Source organism: Theropithecus gelada, chromosome 19, assembly GCF_003255815.1.
Source record: "Theropithecus gelada isolate Dixy chromosome 19, Tgel_1.0, whole genome shotgun sequence".
Lineage (NCBI taxonomy): Eukaryota > Metazoa > Chordata > Mammalia > Primates > Cercopithecidae > Theropithecus > Theropithecus gelada.
In genome coordinates, this window is record NC_037687.1 from 6,333,950 (window position 1) to 6,352,970 (window position 19,021).

Here is a 19,021-nt window from a genome sequence, read left to right on the forward strand (position 1 = left end):
GACTACAGGCGCCCGCTACCGCGCCCGGCTAGTTTTTTTGTATTTTTAGTAGAGACGGGGTTTCACCATGTTAGCCAGGATAGTCTCGATCTCCTGACATTGTGATCCACCCGCCTCGGCCTCCCAAAGTGCTGGGATTACAGGCTTGAGCCACCGCGCCCGGCCCCCCTGCAGCTATTTTTAAAATAAGGAATAAGTGGGGTGTGGTGGCTTACGCCTGTAGTCCCAGCACTTTGGGAGGCCAAGGTGGGAGGATCACTTGAGGCCAGGAGTTTGAGACCAGCCTGGGTGACATAGTAACACTCCATCTCTAATATATATATATTTGCCAGATGTGGTAGTGCACAGCTGTAGTCCCAGCTACTCTGGAGAGCAAGGTGGGAGGGAGGGTCGCTTGGGCCCAGAAATTTGAGGCTGCATTGAGCTAGGATGGTGCCACTGCACTCCAGCCTGGGCCACAGAGTGAGATTCTCTCTCAAAAAAAATAAAAATAAATAAAATAAAGCAGAAACAGTAGAAAACAAGGCCAGGTGCAGTGGCTCATGCCTGTAACCCCAGCACTTTGGGAGGCCAAGGTGGGAGGATCACAAGCTCAGGAGTTCAAGACCAGCCTGGCCAACATGGTGAAACCCCGTCTCTACTAAAAATACAAAAATTAGCCGGGTGTGGTGGTGTGTGCCTGTAATCCCAGCTACTGGGGCAGCTGAGCCAGGAGAATGGCTTGAATCCAGCAGGCAGAGGTTGCAGTGAGCCAAGATCGTGCCACCGCACTCCAGCCCGGGTGACAGAGCAAGACTTCGTCTCAAAAAAAGAGAAAAAAGAAAACGAAGACGAATTGGTCGGTAAGGGGACTCGAACTGTAGACTCTAAAGCTTCTCCAGCCCCGCCCATTCTATTTACTTCACTGGCTCCTCCCTTTCAGGTTCCGATCCTAGCCCCGCCCCACCCTTAACGGCGCCCGCCCACACTCCCGGAAGTGGGCGGCCTAGCGAGCGCGCTCCTAGGCGCAAAGCACGCCGGAAGTTGTAGTTCCGCCATCGGACGGAAGCCGACCGGGGCGTGTGGAGGGATGTGGCCCGCAATATTAGTGGGGGGGGCCCGGGTGGCGGCATGCAGGTACCCCGCGCTGGGGCCTCGCCTCGCCGCTCACTTTCCAGCGCAGCGGCCGCCGCAGCGGACACCCCAAAACGGCCTGGCCCTGCAGCGGAGCCTGCACGCGACGGCGGCCCGGGCTCTCCCGCTCATTCCCATCGTGGTGGAGCAGACGGTACGGCGGCCGGGCGGGGACACGGCCCGGGGGCTCCGGGCTGGGTGAGGATCGGGGGGCTGCCCGCGACCCCTCACCTACATCTTTCTACCCTCAGGGTCGCGGCGAGCGCGCCTATGACATCTACTCGCGGCTGCTGCGGGAGCGCATCGTGTGCGTCATGGGCCCGGTGAGCGCGCCGGGACCCTCCCCAGGACTCTCCCAAGCGCCTGCCCAGACCCCCTGCGCCCCTCCTTCCCCGGCCCCAGACTTTCTTTCCCCAGGCTCCGCTCCCCTTCCAACCCCCTTCCCTCTCCTTCTGACTCCCCTCCTGGCTCCCGGTCTCCCCACCCGCTCCTCACCTCTTCCCCTCTGCTCCTCGCCTCTTGAGCTCCCACTGCCTTCCTGACACCTGGCACCGCTCTCCTCATTCCTAGGGGCAAGACTCTTCGCAGGTGTTCTGACCCTTTCCTTTCCTGTATCCTGAGCCCCGCCTGGGTCCTAGCCACTACTCTCTCCCCATCCGCTTCTGGGTCCTAAATTCTTCCCCACCCCTTTTATTTGGGCTCTGGTCCCCCTTCCTGTTCTCTGACCCATCCCCAGCAGCCTTAAAACTCTCTCTCCCCGCCCCGAATCTGGGAACACCCCTGCCCTCTCCACCTGCAGATCGATGACAGCGTTGCCAGCCTTGTTATCGCACAGCTCCTCTTCCTGCAGTCCGAGAGCAACAAGAAGCCCATCCACATGTACATCAACAGCCCTGGTGAGCAAGCAGGGGCTTTCCTAGGTGCCAGGGGCGCTCGTCAGGGCGCACGGGTGACTCAGGGGACCAGAATCCCGGGTCAGGGATGTTCTGTCTCTGGGAAAGGGTGCAGAGCGTCAGAGTTCCAGAAGTGGCTTGAAACCGCCAAAAGGTGCCTGTTGCTGGCTTTTGAGCCTCGGTTCACAAGTCAGGATGTGGCCTCTTTGATCCTGCACATACTGTTCTGCCAACCTGACCCGGCTAACATTTAAAAATTGTAGATTTTAAAAAAAAAAAAAATGTAGATTTTAGCCCGGGCACGATAGCTCTCACCTGTAATCCCAACACTTTGGGAGGCTGAGGTGGGCGAATTGGTTGAGCTCAGGAGTTCAAGACCAGCCTGGGTAACATAGTGAGACCCCATCTCTACAAAAAAAGTACAAAGATGTGGCGCGTGCCTGTAGTCCCAGCAACTCGGGAGGCTGAGGGAGAAGGATCACTTGAGCCCAGGAGGTCGGGGGCTGTAGTGAGCCCGTCTCAAATATAATAATAATAATTGGTAGATTTTTCCCCTCCCCCAAAAAAGTAGTCAGTTTGGATTGACCACTTACAATTGAGGCTTTTTTTTTTTTTTTTTTTTTTGAGATGGAGTCTCGCTCTGTCACCGAGGCTGGAGTGCAGTGTCGCAGTCTCAGCTCACTGCAACCTCTGCCTCCTGGGTTCAAGCGATTCTCCAGCTTCAGCCTCCCAAGTAGCTGGGAATTACAGGCATGTGTCACCATGCCCATCAAATTTTTTGTATTTAGTAGAGATGAGGTTTCAACATGTTGGTCAGGCTGGTCTCGAACTCCTGAGCTCAAGTGATCCACCCACCTCGGCCTCCCAAAGTGCTGGGATTACAGGCATGAGCCACTACGCCTGGCCTGATTTCTAGTTTCTTTTTTTTTTTTTTTTTTTTTTTTGAGACGGAGTCTGGCTCTGTCGCCCAGGCTGGGGTGCAGTGGCCGGATCTCAGCTCACTGCAAGCTCCGCCTCCCGGGTTCCCGCCATTCTCCTGCCTCAGCCTCCCGAGTAGCTGGGACTACAGGCGCCCGCCACCTCGCCCGGCTAGTTTTTTTGTATTTTTTTAGTAGAGACAGGGTTTCACCGTGTTCGCCAGGATGGTCTCGATCTCCTGACCTCGTGATCCGCCCGTCTCGGCCTCCCAAAGTGCTGGGATTACAGGCTTGAGCCACCGCGCCCGGCCCTGATTTCTAGTTTCTCTTGGAAATTTAGTAGATCTGGTCCCGTGGGTCCACTGGCACATGTGGCAAGAGTCAGCACACTGTAAAGCAAGCACTCTCCCTTTTGCCTGCACCTGGCCCGTGTCACCTGTTTTTGTCACCTGCCAACCCCTGGAAGCATTTGTGTTGGTGAACCCTGCTTTAAAGAGCTGCTTCTAGGCCGGGCGCAGTGGCTCACGCTTGTAATTCCAGCACTTTGGGAGGCCGAAGCGGGCTGATCACTTGAGGTTAGGAGTTTGAGAGCAGCCTGGCCAACATGGTGAAATCCCATCTCTACTAAAAATACAAAAATTGGCCGGGCACAGTGGCTCACGCCTGTAATCCCAGCACTTTGGGAGGCCGAGGCGGGCAGATCACGAGGTCAGGAGATCAAGACCATCCTGGTTGACATGGTGAAACCCCGTCTCTACTAAAAATACAAAAAAATTAGCCGGGCATGGTGGTGGGTGCCTGTAGTCCCGGCTACTTGGGAGGCTGAGGCAGGAGAATGGAGTGAATCCAGGAGGCAGAGCTTGCAGTGAGCCGAGATCGCGCCACTGCACTCCAGCCTGGGCAACACAGCCAGACTCCGTCTCAAAAAGAAGAAAAAAAATTAGCCGAGCGTGGTGGCGTACTTGTAATCCAGCTACTCGGGAGGCTGAGGCGGGAGAATTGCATGAACCCGGGAGGCAGAGATTGCAGTGAGCCGAGATCGCACCACTGCACTCCAGCCTGGGTGACAGAGTGAGACTCTGTCTCGAAATATATATATATATAGCTGCTTCTGGCTAGGCGTGGTGGCTCACATCTGTAATCTCAACACTTTGGGAGGATCGCTTGAGCCCAGGAGTTCGAGACCAGCCTAGGCAACACAGTGAAACCCAGTCTTAATTTTTTTTTTTTTTTTGAGACAAGAGTCTCACTGTGTCGCCCAGGCTGGAGTGCAGTGGCGCGATCTGGGCTCACTGCAAGCTCCGCCTCCCGGGTTCACGCCATTCTCCTGCCTCAGCCTCCCGAGTAGCTGGGACTACAGGCACCCGCAACCATGCCCGGCTAATTTTTTGTATTTTTAGTAGAGACGGGGTTTCACCGTCTTAGCCGGGATGGTCTGGATCTCCTGACCTCGTGATCCACCTGCCTCAGCCTCCCAAAGTGCTGGGATTATAGGCAGGAGCCACTGTGCCCGGCGGTCTTAATTTTTAAAAAAGGAAGGGGGCTGCATCTGTTCCACTCTCCCCAGGGTTAGGAGATGAAATAGGAAAAGGGTTGGGGGAGCTGGTCCAGCCCCTCACTTGCTCCCCCACTCACAGGTGGTGTGGTGACCGCGGGCTTGGCCATCTACGACACGATGCAGTACATCCTCAACCCTATCTGCACCTGGTGCGTGGGCCAGGCCGCCAGCATGGGCTCCCTGCTTCTCGCCGCCGGCAGCCCGGGCATGCGCCACTCGCTCCCCAACTCCCGTATCATGATCCACCAGCCCTCAGGAGGGGCCCGGGTGAGTGCCAGACACACGAGCTGCTGTCAGGATTCAGGACAGGGTCTAGACAGAAGGACTGACTGGGTGGAAGTCAGGTGTGGGAGAGGATGTCTTAAAATGTGCAGGCTGGGCTGGGTGTGGTGGCTTAGGCCTGTAATCCTAGCACTTTGGGAGACAGAGGTGGAAGGATCATGTGAGCTCAAGAGTTCGAGGCCAGCCAGGGGAATATAATGAGACCTCGTCTCTATTTAAAAAAAAAAAAAAAAGGCCTAGCATGGTGGCTCACGCCTGTAAATCTCAGCACTTTGGGAAGCCAGAGCAGGTGGATCATTTGAGGTCAGGAGATCGAGACCAGCCTGGCCAACATGGTGAAATCCCGTCTCTACTAAAAATACAAAAATTAGCTGGGCGTGGTGGTGCGCACCTGTAATCCCAGCTAATTCGGGAGGCTGAGGCGGGAGAATCGCTTGAACCCAGGAGGTGGAAGTTGCAGTGAACGGAGACGGTGCCACTGCACTCCAGCCTGGATGGCAGAGCAAGACTCTGTCTCAAAACAACAAAGAAAAGAAAAGAAAGTACACTCAGGAGTTGTTTGCTCTCTCTTAAGAATTAGCTTCCGCCGGGCGCGGTGGCTCAAGCCTGTAATCCCAGCACTTTGGGAGGCCGAGATGGGTGGATCACGAGGTCAGGAGATCGAGACCATGCTGGCTAACACGGTGAAACCCCGTCTCTACTAAAAAATACAAAAAATTAGCCGGGCGAGGTGGCGGGCGCCTGTGGTCCCAGCTACTCGGGAGGCTGAGGCGGGAGAATGGCGTGAACCCGGGAGGCGGAGCTTGCAGTGAGCTGAGATCCGGCCACTGCACTCCAGCCTGGGCGACAGAGCGAGACTCCGTCTCAAAAAAAAAAAAAAAAAAAAAAAAAAAAGAATTAGCTTCCGCCAGGCGCAGTGGCTCACATCTGTAATCCCAGCACTTTGGGAGGCCAAGGCAGGAGGATCACTTGAGGCCAAGAATTTAAGACCAGCCTGGGCAGTGGTGAGACCCCATCTCTACCAAAAATTTTCAAATGACTCAGGCGTGGTTATGCTTGCCTCTGGTCCCAGCTACTCAGGAGGCTGAGGTGGGAGGATTGAGCCTGAGAGGTCAGGGCTACGATGAGCTATCTTGCACCGCTGCAGTCCAGCCCTAGGAACAGAGCAAGACCCTGTCTCAAAAAAAAAAAAAAAAAAGCAGGATTACAATTGGGCATGACGACTCATGTCTTTAATCGCAGCACTTTGGGAGGCCGAGATGGGAGGATCACTTGAGGCCAGGAGTTTGAGACCAGTCTGGGCAACCTAGCAAGACCTCATCTCTTAAAAAAAAAAAAAAAGGTTTAGCTAATGCAAGACAGAGAGACACTGTTCCTCCCAGTCTGCAAGGCTTCAGATGCAGAAAATAAGAAAACATACTTAATCCAGTCAGAAAGCTTTCCTGGTGGTGGGTGGCAAGATTGAAGCAGGATATCAGGGGATTTACACAACCCCAACCCACCAACCTCAAACCAGAAGCCCAAAGCCCAGGGAGGGCTCCTGAGTACCACCTCCAACCTCCCTGTGAGGGGCTGACACTGACGCCAACCTTTACCCCCTCGCTCCCCTTGGACGTCCCTCAGGGCCAAGCCACAGACATTGCCATCCAGGCAGAGGAGATCATGAAGCTGAAGAAGCAGCTCTATAACATCTATGCCAAGCACACCAAACAGAGCCTGCAGGTGATCGGTGAGCACCCTCCTTTATTTCATCCTGGTCCGTGCACAGGCGGACTAGGTGTTATTCTAAGCCAGGGCTTCTCCGCCTGGGCCCTGTGGACTTTCAGGGCTGGATCATTCTCTGGGATGGGACCATCCCGGGCACTGCAGGATGTGTGGCAGCGTCCCTGGCCTCCAGCCACTCCACGCCAGTACTCTCCTCCAACTGTGACAACCAGAAATGTCTCCAGACATCACCAAGTGTTCCCTGGTGGGCAGAATTGCCTGCAGCCAAGAGACACTGTTCTAAGCCCTTTAAAAATATCCTTGGGCGTGGTGGCTCACGCCTGTAATCCCAGCACTTTAGGATGCCAAGGCAGGTGGATGACTTGAGGCCAAGAGTTCAACACCAGCCTGGGCAACATAGCGAAACCCCATCTGTACTACAAATATAAAAATTAGCTGACCATGGTGGTGGGGACCTGTAATCCCCACTGCTCTGGAGGCTGAGGCACGAGAATCGCTCGAACCTGGGAGGTGGAGGTTTCAGTGAGCTGAGTTCGCACCACTGCATTCCAGCCTGGGTGACGGAGCAAGACTGTCTCAAAAAATAAAAGAAAAAAATCAGCTTAGCCAGGTATGGTGGTACACATTTGTAATCCTAGCACTTTGGGAGGCCAAGGTAGGAGGATCACTTGAGCCCAGGAGTTTAAGTCCAGCCTGGGCAACATACGGAGACCCCATTTCCGTAGAAAATTTAAAAATTGGGCACAGAGGCTCACGCCTGTAATCCCAGCACTTTGGGAGGCCGAGGCGGGGTGGATCACCTGAGATCAGGAGTTCTAGACCAGCCTGGCCAACATGGTGAAACCCCATCTCAACTAAAAGTACAAAAATTAGCCTGGTCTGGTGGCAGGCGCCTGTAATCCCAGCTACTCGGGGGGGGCTGAGGTAGGAAAATTGCTTGAGCTCGGGAGGCGGAGGTTGCAGCGAGTCAAGATTGCCCCATCGCACCCCAGCCTGGGGGACAAGAGCGAGACTTCGTCTCAAAAAAAAAAAAAAAAAATTTTTTAAATTAGCCAGGCATAGTGGCTCATGCCTTTAGTCCCCAGCTACTCAGGAGGCTGAGGCAGGAGGATCTGTGGAATATGAGAGTTTGAGGTTACAGTGAGCTAATTTTTTTTTTTTTTTTTTTTTTTTTTTTTTTTTTTTGAGAAAGGTGTGGCTCTGTCGCTCAGGCTGGAATGCAGTGGCATGATCTCGGCTCATTGCAACCTCTGCCACCTGGGCTCAAGCAATTCCCCTGACTCAGCCTCCTCAGTAACTGAGACTACAGGTATGCACCACCATGCCTGGCTAATTTTTTGTATTTTTTGTAAAGATGGGGTTTCACCATGTTGCCCAGGCTGGTCTCAAACTCGTGAGCTCAAGTGATCCAACTGCCTCAGCCTCCCAAAGTTCTGGGATTACAAGTGTGAGTCACCACGCCCAGCCATAATTTTATGAAAATCAAAAAATGAAGCCAGGTGCGGTGGCTCACACCTGCAATCCCAGCACTTTGGGAGGCTGAAGTGGGAGGATCACTTCAGTTCAGGAGTTCAAGACCAGCCTGGGCAATATAGTGAAACCCCATCTCATTAAAAAAATAGGCCGGGCACAGTGCCTCACGCCTGTAATCCCAGCACTTTGGGAGGCTGAGGCGGGCGGATCACCAGGTCAGGAGATTGAGACCATCCTGGCTAACATGGTGAAACCCCTTCTCTACTGAAAATACAAAAAATTAGCCGGGCGTGGTGGCGGGCACCTGTAGTCCGAGCTACTCGGGAGGCTGAGGCAGGAGAATGGTGTGAACCCGGGAGGCGGAGCTTGCAGTGAGCAGAGATCACGCCACTGCACTCCAACCTTGGCGAGAGAGCGAGACTCCGGAGTGTCTCAAAAAAAAAAAAAAGAAAAAAATTTTGCGGGGCGCCATGGCTCATGCCTGTAATATCAGCACTTTTGGAGGCCGAGGCGGGTGGATCATGAGGTCAGGAGTTCGAGACCAGCCTGACCAACATGGTGAAACCGTGTCTCTACTAAAAATACAAAAATTAGACGGGCATGGTGGCGCGCACCTGTAATCCCAACTACTCAGGAGGCTGAGGCATGAGAATCGCCTGAACCTGAGAGGCGGAGGTTGCAGTGAGCCAAGATCACACCACTGCACTCCAGCCTGGGCGACAGAGCAAGACCCTGTCTCAAAAAAAAAAAAAAGTGAATGTACCACAGCATCACATATGAATCTTGCAAATATAATGTTGCATGAAAGAGGAATAAACACTCTGTGATTCCATTTATTTAAACCATAAAAACAAGCAGGGCTAATTTATGCTGTTAGAGGAGTGGTTGCTTTGGGGCATGGGGAGGGGGTGGCAAGGATTCGTGACTGTTGTGGGCCCAAGTAGGGTTTCAGGGGTGCTGGCAATATTCCATCTCTTGGTCTGGGTGCTGGTCCTGTAGGGTATGTTCAGTCCAAAAATCCATCCCACCAGACATTTACGAATCATGTCCTTTCCTGGGTGTATATAATACATCAATAACAATTTTTTTTTTTTTTTTTTTTTTTTTTTGATGGAGTCTCACTTTTTTACCCAGGCTGGAGGGTAGTGGTGCAGTCTCAGCTCACTGCAACCTCCACCTCCCAGGTTGAAGTGATTCTCGTACCTCAGCCTCCCTAGTAGCTGGGATTACAGGTGTTTGCCACCACGCCTGGCTCATTTTTGTATTTTAAGTAGAGACAGAGTTTCACCATGTTGGCCATGCCTCCCAAAGTGCTGGGATTACAAGTGTGAGCTGCCGTGCCTGGCCCAGAAACAATTTTTTAAAAAACAAAATTGAAATTGGTATTTTACTGCTACCTAGGGGAAACAGAGGCACTGCAGAATGAGGACATATCTCAGTCAGCTTGAGCTGCTTAACACAACACCACAGACCTCCACAGCGATTTATTTCTTACAGTTCTGGGGGCTGAGAAGTCCAAGGTCAGGGTGCCGGCTGATGTGGTTCTCGGTGAGGGCTCTCTTCCTGGCTTGCAGACAGCCGCCTTCTCCCTGTGTCTTCACATGGTGGAGAGAGAGCAAGTGCACTCGTGTCTCCTCTTATAAGGCCATTAATCCCATCAGAGGGCCCCGACCCCATCTCTCCCTAAAGACCTCCCAAGGACCCCGTCTCCAAATCCCATCCCACCCCACTGGGGGTTGGAGCTTCAACATACGGACTTGGGGTGATGGGCACAACCATTCAGGCCAAAACACGAACCAGACCTGGCCCCAGGTCTCTGCTATTACCCTAATGTGTATCACCTCCTGCTTCCCCACCAGAGTCTGCCATGGAGAGGGACCGCTACATGAGCCCCATGGAGGCCCAGGAGTTCGGCATCTTAGACAAGGTTCTGGTCCACCCTCCCCAGGATGGTGAGGATGAGCCCACGCTGGTGCAGAAGGAGCCTGTAGAAGCAGCGCCAGCAGCAGAACCTGTTCCAGCTAGCACCTGAGAGCTGGTCCTCCTCTCCAGAATCACATGAAGGGGCCAGAGGCCAGCCAGACCCCCAGCTGGGCCCTGCTCACCCCTTGCTGCTGGGCCCGGAGGGGCCCCTTGAGGAACTTTTAATTTGCAAGGGTGCCCCCTATGGACAGGGCATTCCAGCTGAGACACTGTGATTTTAAATTAAATCTTTGTGGTCTTTGCTCTGCGTCTGGGACACCCTCCCTCTCTGCACGACGATGGCATGTACACATCTGTATTTCACAGGCCCCTTGTGTTTTTGTCCTGAACCGAAGAGGTAAGCCATGTCTTCCTTGAGCAGATTCTCCTGATCGTATCCTATATTCCAGGCAGTGTTCTTTTGTGAAGAAGACACAAGCAACCATCCTCAAAAGAGTTCCATTCTTGTGGCAGTAGACAGTTATTTAAAAAAAAAAAAAAAGTCCGGGCGCGGTGGCTCATGCCTGTAATCCCAGCACTTTGGGAGGCCGAGGTGGGTGAATCACAAAGTCAGGAGATCAAGACCATTCTGGCTAACACGGTGAAACCCCGTCTCTACTAAAAATACAAAAATTAGCTGGGCATGGTACACCTGTAATCCCAGCTACTCCAGAGGCTGAGACAGGAGAATCACTTGAACTTAGGAGGCGGAGGTTGCAGTGAGCAGGATCACGCCACTGCACTCCAGCCTGGGCAACAAAGCAAGACTGTCAAAAAAAACAAAAAACACAGGAAAGGTGGCATGCAAGTGTGAGGGTGAGTGTGTTACAGTTTTCTATGGGGTAATCAGGGAAGCCCTCACTGAGAAGGTGGTGTTTGAGCAAAGCCTCAAAGGAGGGGAGGGATGGAGCCTGTGTCCAGGCAGAGGACACAGCCAGTGCAGAGGCCCTGTGGCAGGGCAGTACCTGGCATGTGAGAGGACCTATGAGGAGGCCCGTGGCTGAGGGAAGGTGGAGGAGATGAGATCAGAAAGTAGAGGTGAAAATTAGCCAGGCATGGTGGTGTGCTTGAACCCGGGAGGCAGAGGTTGCAGTGAGCCAAGATCACACCACTGCACTCCAGCCTGGGCAACAGAGTGAGATTCTGTCCACAAAAAAAAAAAAAAAAAAAAAAAGTGGAGGTGATTGAGGAGAATAGATCATAAAAGGCCTGACATCTAAAAGGAGGGAGGTGAAACATGGAGAGTTTTGAGAAGAGGAAGGAAAATAAGGATGACTGTGACTCCTGAGGAGTGCACCCTGGACGGAAACTGGAGAGCAGTTAGGAGAGCTGGAGTAATCCAGATGAAAGCTGATGGCAGGCCTGGCCGAGTGTGAGACAAAGTCAGATTCTAGCTAGGTGGGATGTGACAGAGAGCAGTTTCCAGAAACTCCGAACTGATGGCCCAAAGCAGGAAGATGGAGACCTGTCACCTGAGATGGGAAGTGTAGGGAAAGGAACAGGCTTGGGGAGGGATCGGGACTTGATTTTGGATATATTATACCTGGTGTTTGTTATGTCCCTCGACATCAGGGTCAAGAGGTTGAAATAAAAATGTAGGCAGCATTAGCATGTAGGTTAATTAATTACCAGTCAGACTGAGAGATGGCTATTGGATTCGGTGCTGTGGATGTCACTGGTGGCCTTAAATCAGGGCATTTCTGGTACTGTGGGAGCCAAAAGCCAGGCTGGAGTGCATCCAGAAAGAATAGGAGGAAATATCAGACATAGACAAGTCTTTCGAGGAATTACACTATCTCCTCGATAGTGTAATGATTACTACACTAAGTGGAGCAGGGAGTTGGGGGGCGGATGTAGCCGGAGGGAGAAATGGGGTCAATAGTTTTCAAAATTCAAGCATTCGGGAGGGGGGCGGGCTATGCTTAGCAGTTACAGTGTTGCACTTTGCATTATGGACATTAAAAATACATAGAAAAGTACCCTGAGCTTTGAGAGGCTGAGGGAAGAGGATCTACCTGAACCCAAGTGTTCGAGGCTGCAGTGAGCTACGATCCTGCCCTTGCACTCCAGCCTGGGCAATAGAGGGAGAAAATAATAAAACATTTTATTATTATTCTGTAAAAAAATAATAAAAAAATATAGGCCAGGCATGGTGGCTCACTCCCGTAATCCCAGCACTTTGGGAGGCCAAGGCAGGCGCATCACCTGAGGTCAGGAGTTTGAGACCAGCCTGGCCAATGTGGCGAAACCTCATCTCTACTAAAAATACAAAAATTAGCCAGGTGTGGTGGCAGCTGCCCGTAATCCCAGCTACGTGGAAGGCTAAGGCAGGCGAATAGCTTGAACCTGGAAGGCTGAGGTTGCAGTGAGCCAAGACCGCACCATTGCACTCCAGCCTGGGTGGCAAGAGGGAAATTCGGTCTGAAAAACAAAACAAAAAAAGCTGGGCATGGCGGTTTGATGCCTGTAATCCCAGCTATTTGGGAGGCTGAGGCATGAGAATCACACTTAAACGCAGGAGGCAGAGGTTGCAAATCTCCAGGGCCCAAGATCGTGCCACTGTGCTCCAGCCTGGGCAACAGAGTGAGACTGTCTCAAAAATAAATAAAAATAAATATAAATAAAAGTAGAGAAAACAGGGTAATGAGACCCCACGTACTTATCACACCAGTTCAACAATTAATTCATGGTCAAATGTGATTCTTCCCTACCCGAACCCCTCCCTGCCTCCACAGCCTGGATTTATGTGGAAGCAAATCCCAGAGATCTTTTCATCTGTAAATATTTTTTTTTCAGTTTGCATTTGTAAAATACGAGGACTTTTTTTTTCTTTTTTTTTGATACAGAGTTTTGCTGTGTCACCCAGGCTGGAGTGCAGTGGTGGGATCTCGGTTCACTGCAGCCTCCGCCTCCTGGGTTCAAGCAATTCTCCTGCCTCAGCCTCCTGAGTAGTTGGGATTACAGGCGCGCGCGCCACCACGCTCGGCTCATTTTTTGTATTTTTAATAGAGACGGGTTTTCACCATGTTGGCCAGGCTGGTCTCGAACTCCTGACCTCAGGGGATCCACCCGCCTCGGCCTCCCAAAGTGCTGGGATTACAGGCGTGAGCCACCACGCCCGGCCGAGGAATCAAAAAGACAACCATAATGCCATTTTCAAACCTAAAGCAAAGTAATACGGAGACAGGGAAATGAATGAAGAAGCCTTGCTTTGACCTTTGACCATAAGCCCTAACTGAATAGCTGGCCCCACCACACACATAATCGTGGCCTTGACGTCAGTCCTCTAACCCCGGACCCTTATCTTGGCCTCACTGTACTCTGCCCTTAACCTCTAGCACTAGTCGACTCCATAACTGTGGCCTTGGCCCCAGTCCCCGTGACCTCCGGACTTCAGACCAGATACTGCCCATATCCCCTTGTGAGGTCTTGGTCAAGCAACACCTGGGTTGTACGTTTTCTCTTTCATCATTAAAAAGGCGGTGCTAAGCTGCAGACGGACTTCCGACTCAGCCAATGGTGTAAGCCAGGCAGGAGGTGGCGCCCAATAAGCTCAAGAGAGGAGGCGGGTTCTGGAAGGAAGCCAATAGCTTGTGAAGGCGAGTCTAGCAGCAACCAATAGACATGAGGGAGAGGCGGGACTCCGAGGGAGGTCAATCGCTGGAGGCGTCTGGCGCAGTTACAGCCAATGACTTTTGGCGGAGGCGTTCCCCAACCCTGGCCTCTCCCATGACCCCGCTCCGGGGCTATGGCCGCGACTGGGCTGCTGGCGCTGCGGACGCTGCCAGGGCCCAGCTGGGTGCGAGGCTCGGGCCCTTCCGTGCTGAGCCGCCTGCGGGACGCGGCCGTGGTGCGGCCTGGCTTCCTGAGCACGGCCGAGGAGGAGACGCTGAGCCGAGAACTGGAGCCCGAGCTGCGCCGCCGCCGCTACGAATACGATCACTGGGACGCGGTGAGACTGGCAGCGCGGGGGGCGAGGGGCGGGGGCTCGTCGGGGGCGCGGCCTGGGGACGTGGAGCACCGGATGGGGCGAGAACACGCTGGGGGCGGTACCTAGAGCGGGGATTTGGAGCGGGGACAGAGGATATGAGCGCTGGGATGGGCCAGGGTTACACTGGGGGCGGTTACAGTGCAGTCTAGCGTTGGGGCGGGGCTACGCTGGGGCGGGGACAAAGGAGACCAGCGCAGGGATGGGGTGGGGACACTCTGGGGGCGGGAACAGGAGTCTAGCGTACGGACGGGGCGTGTCCACGCTGGGGGCGAGTACAGTGGGGGGCCTCTGCTGGGATGGGGCGTGGTCACGCTGGGGGGCGGTTACAGCTCAGTCGAGCGTGGGGGCGTGGCTAGGTGGGGGTGGGGCCAGGGAGTCGGAAGTGGGATTGGGGTGCGATTATACGCCGGCAGCAGTTACAGGGCGGTAGAGCGTGGCGGTTGGGATTGGGGCGTGGTCAGGTCGTCGTGCGCATGGATAGGGCGGGACCAAGCTTGGGGCGGGGTCCGAGGAGTCAAGAGCATAGATGGGTTGGGGCCATGCTGGGGCTGGGGACCGGGAAAGTCGTTTAGTGATGGCAGAACCAGGCTGTGAGCGGAGATGGGGGAGACACACATGCTGGGATGGGGCAGGGCCTTGTTGGGGTCGGTAGCTAGAGCAGGGATTTGGGAGCTGGGCTATGGTGGGAGCTGGGCTGAAACTCAGGCTGTGGGAGGGGTGGGACCTGGGGGATGAGGACACTGGGGTCAGGGAGAGCACTTTTGCGATCTGGGACCAAGGTTAGGATCAGAAACGGATGTGGAACCAGATGATGAGAGACAGAGACAGGACACTTGGGTGGGGTCAAGTTGTAGGGAGACTCAGCCAATTGAATATTGGGGCCGGGCCAGCACTGGGGATCTGAAACTGTAGCCTCAGGGTGAGTACTAAGGGCTGAGGTCACACCTAGGTAGGGCCATGGTTGGGGGGCTAGGGGAGTTTGAGTTGAGGGCAGGGTGGAGAGTCACATTAGGGAAACCAGCCCCTTGCCCTGTTTTCTGCCCCTCCATGCCTCCATTTCCTTGTTCCCTCTGGGAGCTCCCAGGCTTGACCAAGCTCTCTGTGCAGGCCATCCACGGCTTCCGAGAGACAGAGAAGTCGCGCTGGTCAGAAGCCAGCCGGGCCATCCTGCAGCGCGTGCAGGCGGCCGCCTTTGGCCCCGGCCAGACCCTGCTCTCCTCCGTGCACGTGCTGGACCTGGAAGCCCGCGGCTACATCAAGCCCCACGTGGACAGCATCAAGGTGGGCAGAGGCCTACGCCTTGGCACTCCCAGCCAGGGGGTAGGCAGGCCAGACCAGAGCCTGACCCATCCCCGCGCCCCTTTTGCAGTTCTGCGGGGCCACCATCGCCGGCCTGTCTCTCCTATCTCCCAGCGTTATGCGGCTGGTGCACACCCAGAACCCGGGAGAGTGGCTGGAACTCTTGCTGGAGCCAGGCTCCCTCTACATCCTTAGGTACCTCCAGCCAGGCAGCTGATTGTGCCATCCACCCCCCCAGTGCCCTGGGTACCTTCCCTCACTCCAGCCCTCCCCAAAGAAGCCCTTACCCCAGGGCCTGTGTGGGAGGCAGCAGGGGGCTGGAATCCAAGTCTGCCTGGAACAGGGGCTGCCCTCCTTGCACCCAGTCACAGCCTGTTTCCTCCTGCAGGGACTCAGCCCGTTATGACTTCTCCCATGAGATCCTTCGGGACGAAGAGTCCTTCTTTGGGGAGCGCCGGATTCCCCGGGGCCGGCGCATCTCCGTGATCTGCCGCTCCCTCCCTGAGGGCATGGGGCCAGGGGAGTCTGGACAGCTGCCCCCAGCCTGCTGACCGCCAGCTTTCTACAGACACTGGATTTGTGAATAAAGCTGGGGAGTGGACAGCCTAACTGGAATATTGCAGTGGCTGCTTGCTGGGGCCGGGATCTGCAGGGGAACCCAGGATGGCACTGGCCCACAGGGAGCTCCAGGTGTGGCCGGCTGGACACACGGTCAAGGTCACAAGGCCGGGAGAGTGGTGTCCTTTATTGCATTCATTGCTGGTCACCCCAGCCCACTCCCCTCCTTGTTGTCTGTGCATCCAAGTCTCCAATAAATAAGTCAGCCGAGCTCCCCCAGCACTGCAGCTCCTGGCTGCCAGGCCGGGCACTCTCAGCCGCCACAGCCGCAGGCAGCCGCCGAGAGCTGGGGCAGCCGCTGCCAGCGGTGGCGGTCGTCAAGAAAGGCCACGTCGGTGTAGCGAGTGGGCCAGCAGCAGGGCCCGCCGTGGGCTCGGCCCTGGCCCTGCAGCCGGGCCAGCGCCAGGCCGTGCTGGGTGCGGGCACCACGGGGGCAGCTGCCGGCGCAGTAGCGGAAGATGACCTTCTCCTCTGAGGCGTAGCCCAGGCCCAGCTCTGCCACCGATAGGGTCAGGCTCCACAGCTGGCATGGACCGGACGGGGCTCGGCGCAGGCGGGCGAGGGGGCGGTGGGTGCCTGTGGGAGAGAAGGGTGCTGACAGCAGGGTCAGGGCTGGGGGAAGTTGGGAAGTCACAGAGGGTCCCTGGGGGTTCTTACCCAGCCAGGTCCCTCCAGCCTTTGCCACCTGCTCAGGCGAGAACACTCCATCGGCCACCGGAGCCCCACGGGCATCAGGGCCCCAGCCCTGTCCCAGCTGCAGGGACAGAAGCAGCAGAGAGCCCAGCAGGACCTTCCCCACAGCCATTGTGATGGGCAGGTCCTGAGGGTGGGAGCTGTGCCCCGAATTTATGCCCTGCCTGGGCTAGGAGCTAACCTCTTCACTGCCGGCCCCTGCAGCCAGGAGGCCCCACGTCTGCACCAGCCCATCTCCCGCACCCTGGGATCCAGGCATCTCCTGCCCCACACCCCACCCCTCTAAGAGTTAAGGGCTCACCCCCAGCCTACCCCACCCCGACATTCCACACACCCATTTCCTACGCCCCAGACACCCCCTGATTTACGAGTGCTGTGCTGGCAGCCAGGGCAGGCAACTGGTGTTCCCCCGACCTGCTGCCTGGAGCAGAAGTCGGGGGGCTTCGTGGGACCCCATTGGGGTCCCTCCCCCACTAAGTCAGGGTGCTGGGGCTCAGGAGCCCCCACATGTATCATGTGCCAGGTGGGGCGTATGTGAGTGCTGGGAAAGGTGGGTTGGCAGGGGACCCAGGCCACGGGAACTCTCCGTGGTGGCTCCCGCCGGGAGGATTAGAACATCATGCCCCTGTCTCCGGGCCTGGCTGAGCCAGCATCAAAACAGGAAAAGGGAGAGGCCTGGGGACAGCCAAGGGTGGGGACATAAGGGGACAGGGACGCCTGTCTCGGGAAGGCCAACCTAAGACCCCCATAACTGCAGCCCCATCCTGGGATCTGAGCGTGTCAGAGCCCCTGGGGTGATGGAGGCCGTCCAGGTCATGGTAATGTCTAGCATGATGCAGCCAGTGAGGATAAGGGCTCTCCAGGCTTCCATACCCAGCCCTGTGTGAGCCCAGTCCCCTTCCCGGTACAGGGGAGCTCCTCAGAACCCGTCCTACTCAGCTTGGTGAGGAAATAAATGGGTACTTACAGAGTGTAACGCAGTACCCGTAGCTTTGAATGCAAAAACAAGCAAACAGCTTGTGATTGTCCGAAGGGGTACTTGACCCTAATCACCCACAAGATTGGTGAAAATCAGAAAACCCTCACACACAGCCCGTGTGTGACCCAGGCGCGCCCCCGTGCTGTTGGTGGGGGTGTAAAATGCTAGCAGCTGTTTGGATGAGCAGCTGCTACTGGGGAATTGTAAATTACACCCTCTGCCCCAGGAGCCCTGTGTGTGGGGTTCCTCCCACACAGGCCAATGAAACAGCTGGCACAGGGACGTCCGATGCCTTCTTCGTATTAGGAAAGACTGGAAGTGACCGCAACTCCATCCACGGGGGATTGCGTCGACGATGATGATGTGGTTTTTCTTCCTGAAGTGCTTATTGAGATAATTTTCAGATGGAAAGAAAAGCCTGGGCTTGGCATGGTGGCTCACTCCTCGGGAGGCTGAGGCGGATGAATCACCTGAGATTGGGAGTTTGCGACCAGCTTGACCAACATGGTGAAACCATCTCTACTAAAAATACAAAAATTAGCCGGGCATGGTGGTGGGCGCCTGTAATTCCAGCTACTTGGGAAGCAGAGGCAGGAGAATTGCTTGAACCTGAGAGGTGGAGGTTGCAGTGAGTTGAGATTGTGCCATTGCACTCAAGCCTGGTCAACAGAGTGAGACTCTGTCTCAAAGAAGCCTGGCCGGGCCCAGTGGCTCACACCGGTAATCCCAGCACTTTGGGAGGTTGAGGTGGGAGGATCATTTGAGGTCGGGAGTTCGAGACCAGCCAGGCCAACATGGTGAATCCCCATCTCTAATGAAAATACACAAATTAGGCCGGGCGCAGTAGCTCACGCCTGTAATCCCAGCACTTTGGGAGGCCAAGGTGAGCAGATCACCCGAGGTCAGCAGTTCAAGACCAGCCTGGTCAACGTGGCAAAACCCCATCTCTATTAAAAAATTAGCTGGGCGTAGTCCCATCTACTCAGGAGGCTGAGGCAGGAGAATTACTTGGAACCCAGAAGGCAGAGGTTGCAGTGAGCCAAGATTGCACCACTGCACTCCAGCCTGGGCAACGGAGTGAAACTCCATCTCAGAAATAAACCCAAAAAACAAAATTAGCTGGACATGGTGGGGTGTGCCTGTCATCCCAGCTACTCAGGAGGCTGAGGTAGGAGAACTGCTTGAACCCAGGAGGCGGAGGCTGCAGTGAGCCGAGATTACGCCACTGCACTCCAACCTGGGCGACAGAGTGAGACTCCATCTCAAAAAAAAAAAAAAAGAAGCCTGAAGTCACCCAGAATTAAGCAACGGACCTGGCATTTGAACCCAGGCAGGTCCTACCTGAATGCAAAGCCCCTGCTCCTAACCACGGGGCCACACCACCCAGCCTCCTTAGATGAAGGTCCATGCAGTGGGGATGGCTGGGGTGAAACTGCTGAGGCAGCAGCCCCCTCTAGAGCTGCCTCTGCTGCCCAAGAAGGCCTGGTGGGAGAAGCTGGAGGCGGGGAGGTTGGCCTG

The 19,021-nt window shown here is 55.1% G+C and overlaps 3 protein-coding genes across 3 annotated transcripts; 2 read left to right on the forward strand and 1 right to left on the reverse strand.

Moving 5' to 3' along the window:
* The first annotated feature begins 952 nt into the window (after positions 1-952).
* Positions 953-10,187, forward strand: CLPP (caseinolytic mitochondrial matrix peptidase proteolytic subunit). The gene is made up of 6 exons (XM_025368807.1): positions 953-1,267; positions 1,365-1,436; positions 1,913-2,009; positions 4,561-4,748; positions 6,387-6,492; positions 9,821-10,187. Exons 1-6 carry the CDS (start codon positions 1,070-1,072, stop codon positions 9,991-9,993), a joined length of 834 nt encoding a protein of 277 aa, XP_025224592.1. The 5' UTR covers positions 953-1,069; the 3' UTR covers positions 9,994-10,187.
* A 2,709-nt stretch (positions 10,188-12,896) lies between these two features.
* On the forward strand, positions 12,897-16,041 carry ALKBH7 (alkB homolog 7). The gene is made up of 4 exons (XM_025368808.1): positions 12,897-13,875; positions 15,022-15,195; positions 15,284-15,408; positions 15,602-16,041. The coding sequence occupies exons 1-4, from the start codon at positions 13,672-13,674 to the stop codon at positions 15,762-15,764; spliced, it is 666 nt and encodes a 221-aa protein (XP_025224593.1). The 5' UTR covers positions 12,897-13,671; the 3' UTR covers positions 15,765-16,041.
* On the reverse strand, positions 15,939-17,386 carry PSPN (persephin). Its single transcript, XM_025368809.1, has 2 exons — positions 16,489-17,386; positions 15,939-16,407 (listed from the first exon to the last, which is right to left on the reverse strand). Exons 1-2 carry the CDS (start codon positions 16,634-16,636, stop codon positions 16,085-16,087), a joined length of 471 nt encoding a protein of 156 aa, XP_025224594.1. The 5' UTR covers positions 16,637-17,386; the 3' UTR covers positions 15,939-16,084.
* Positions 17,387-19,021: the final 1,635 nt, after the last annotated feature.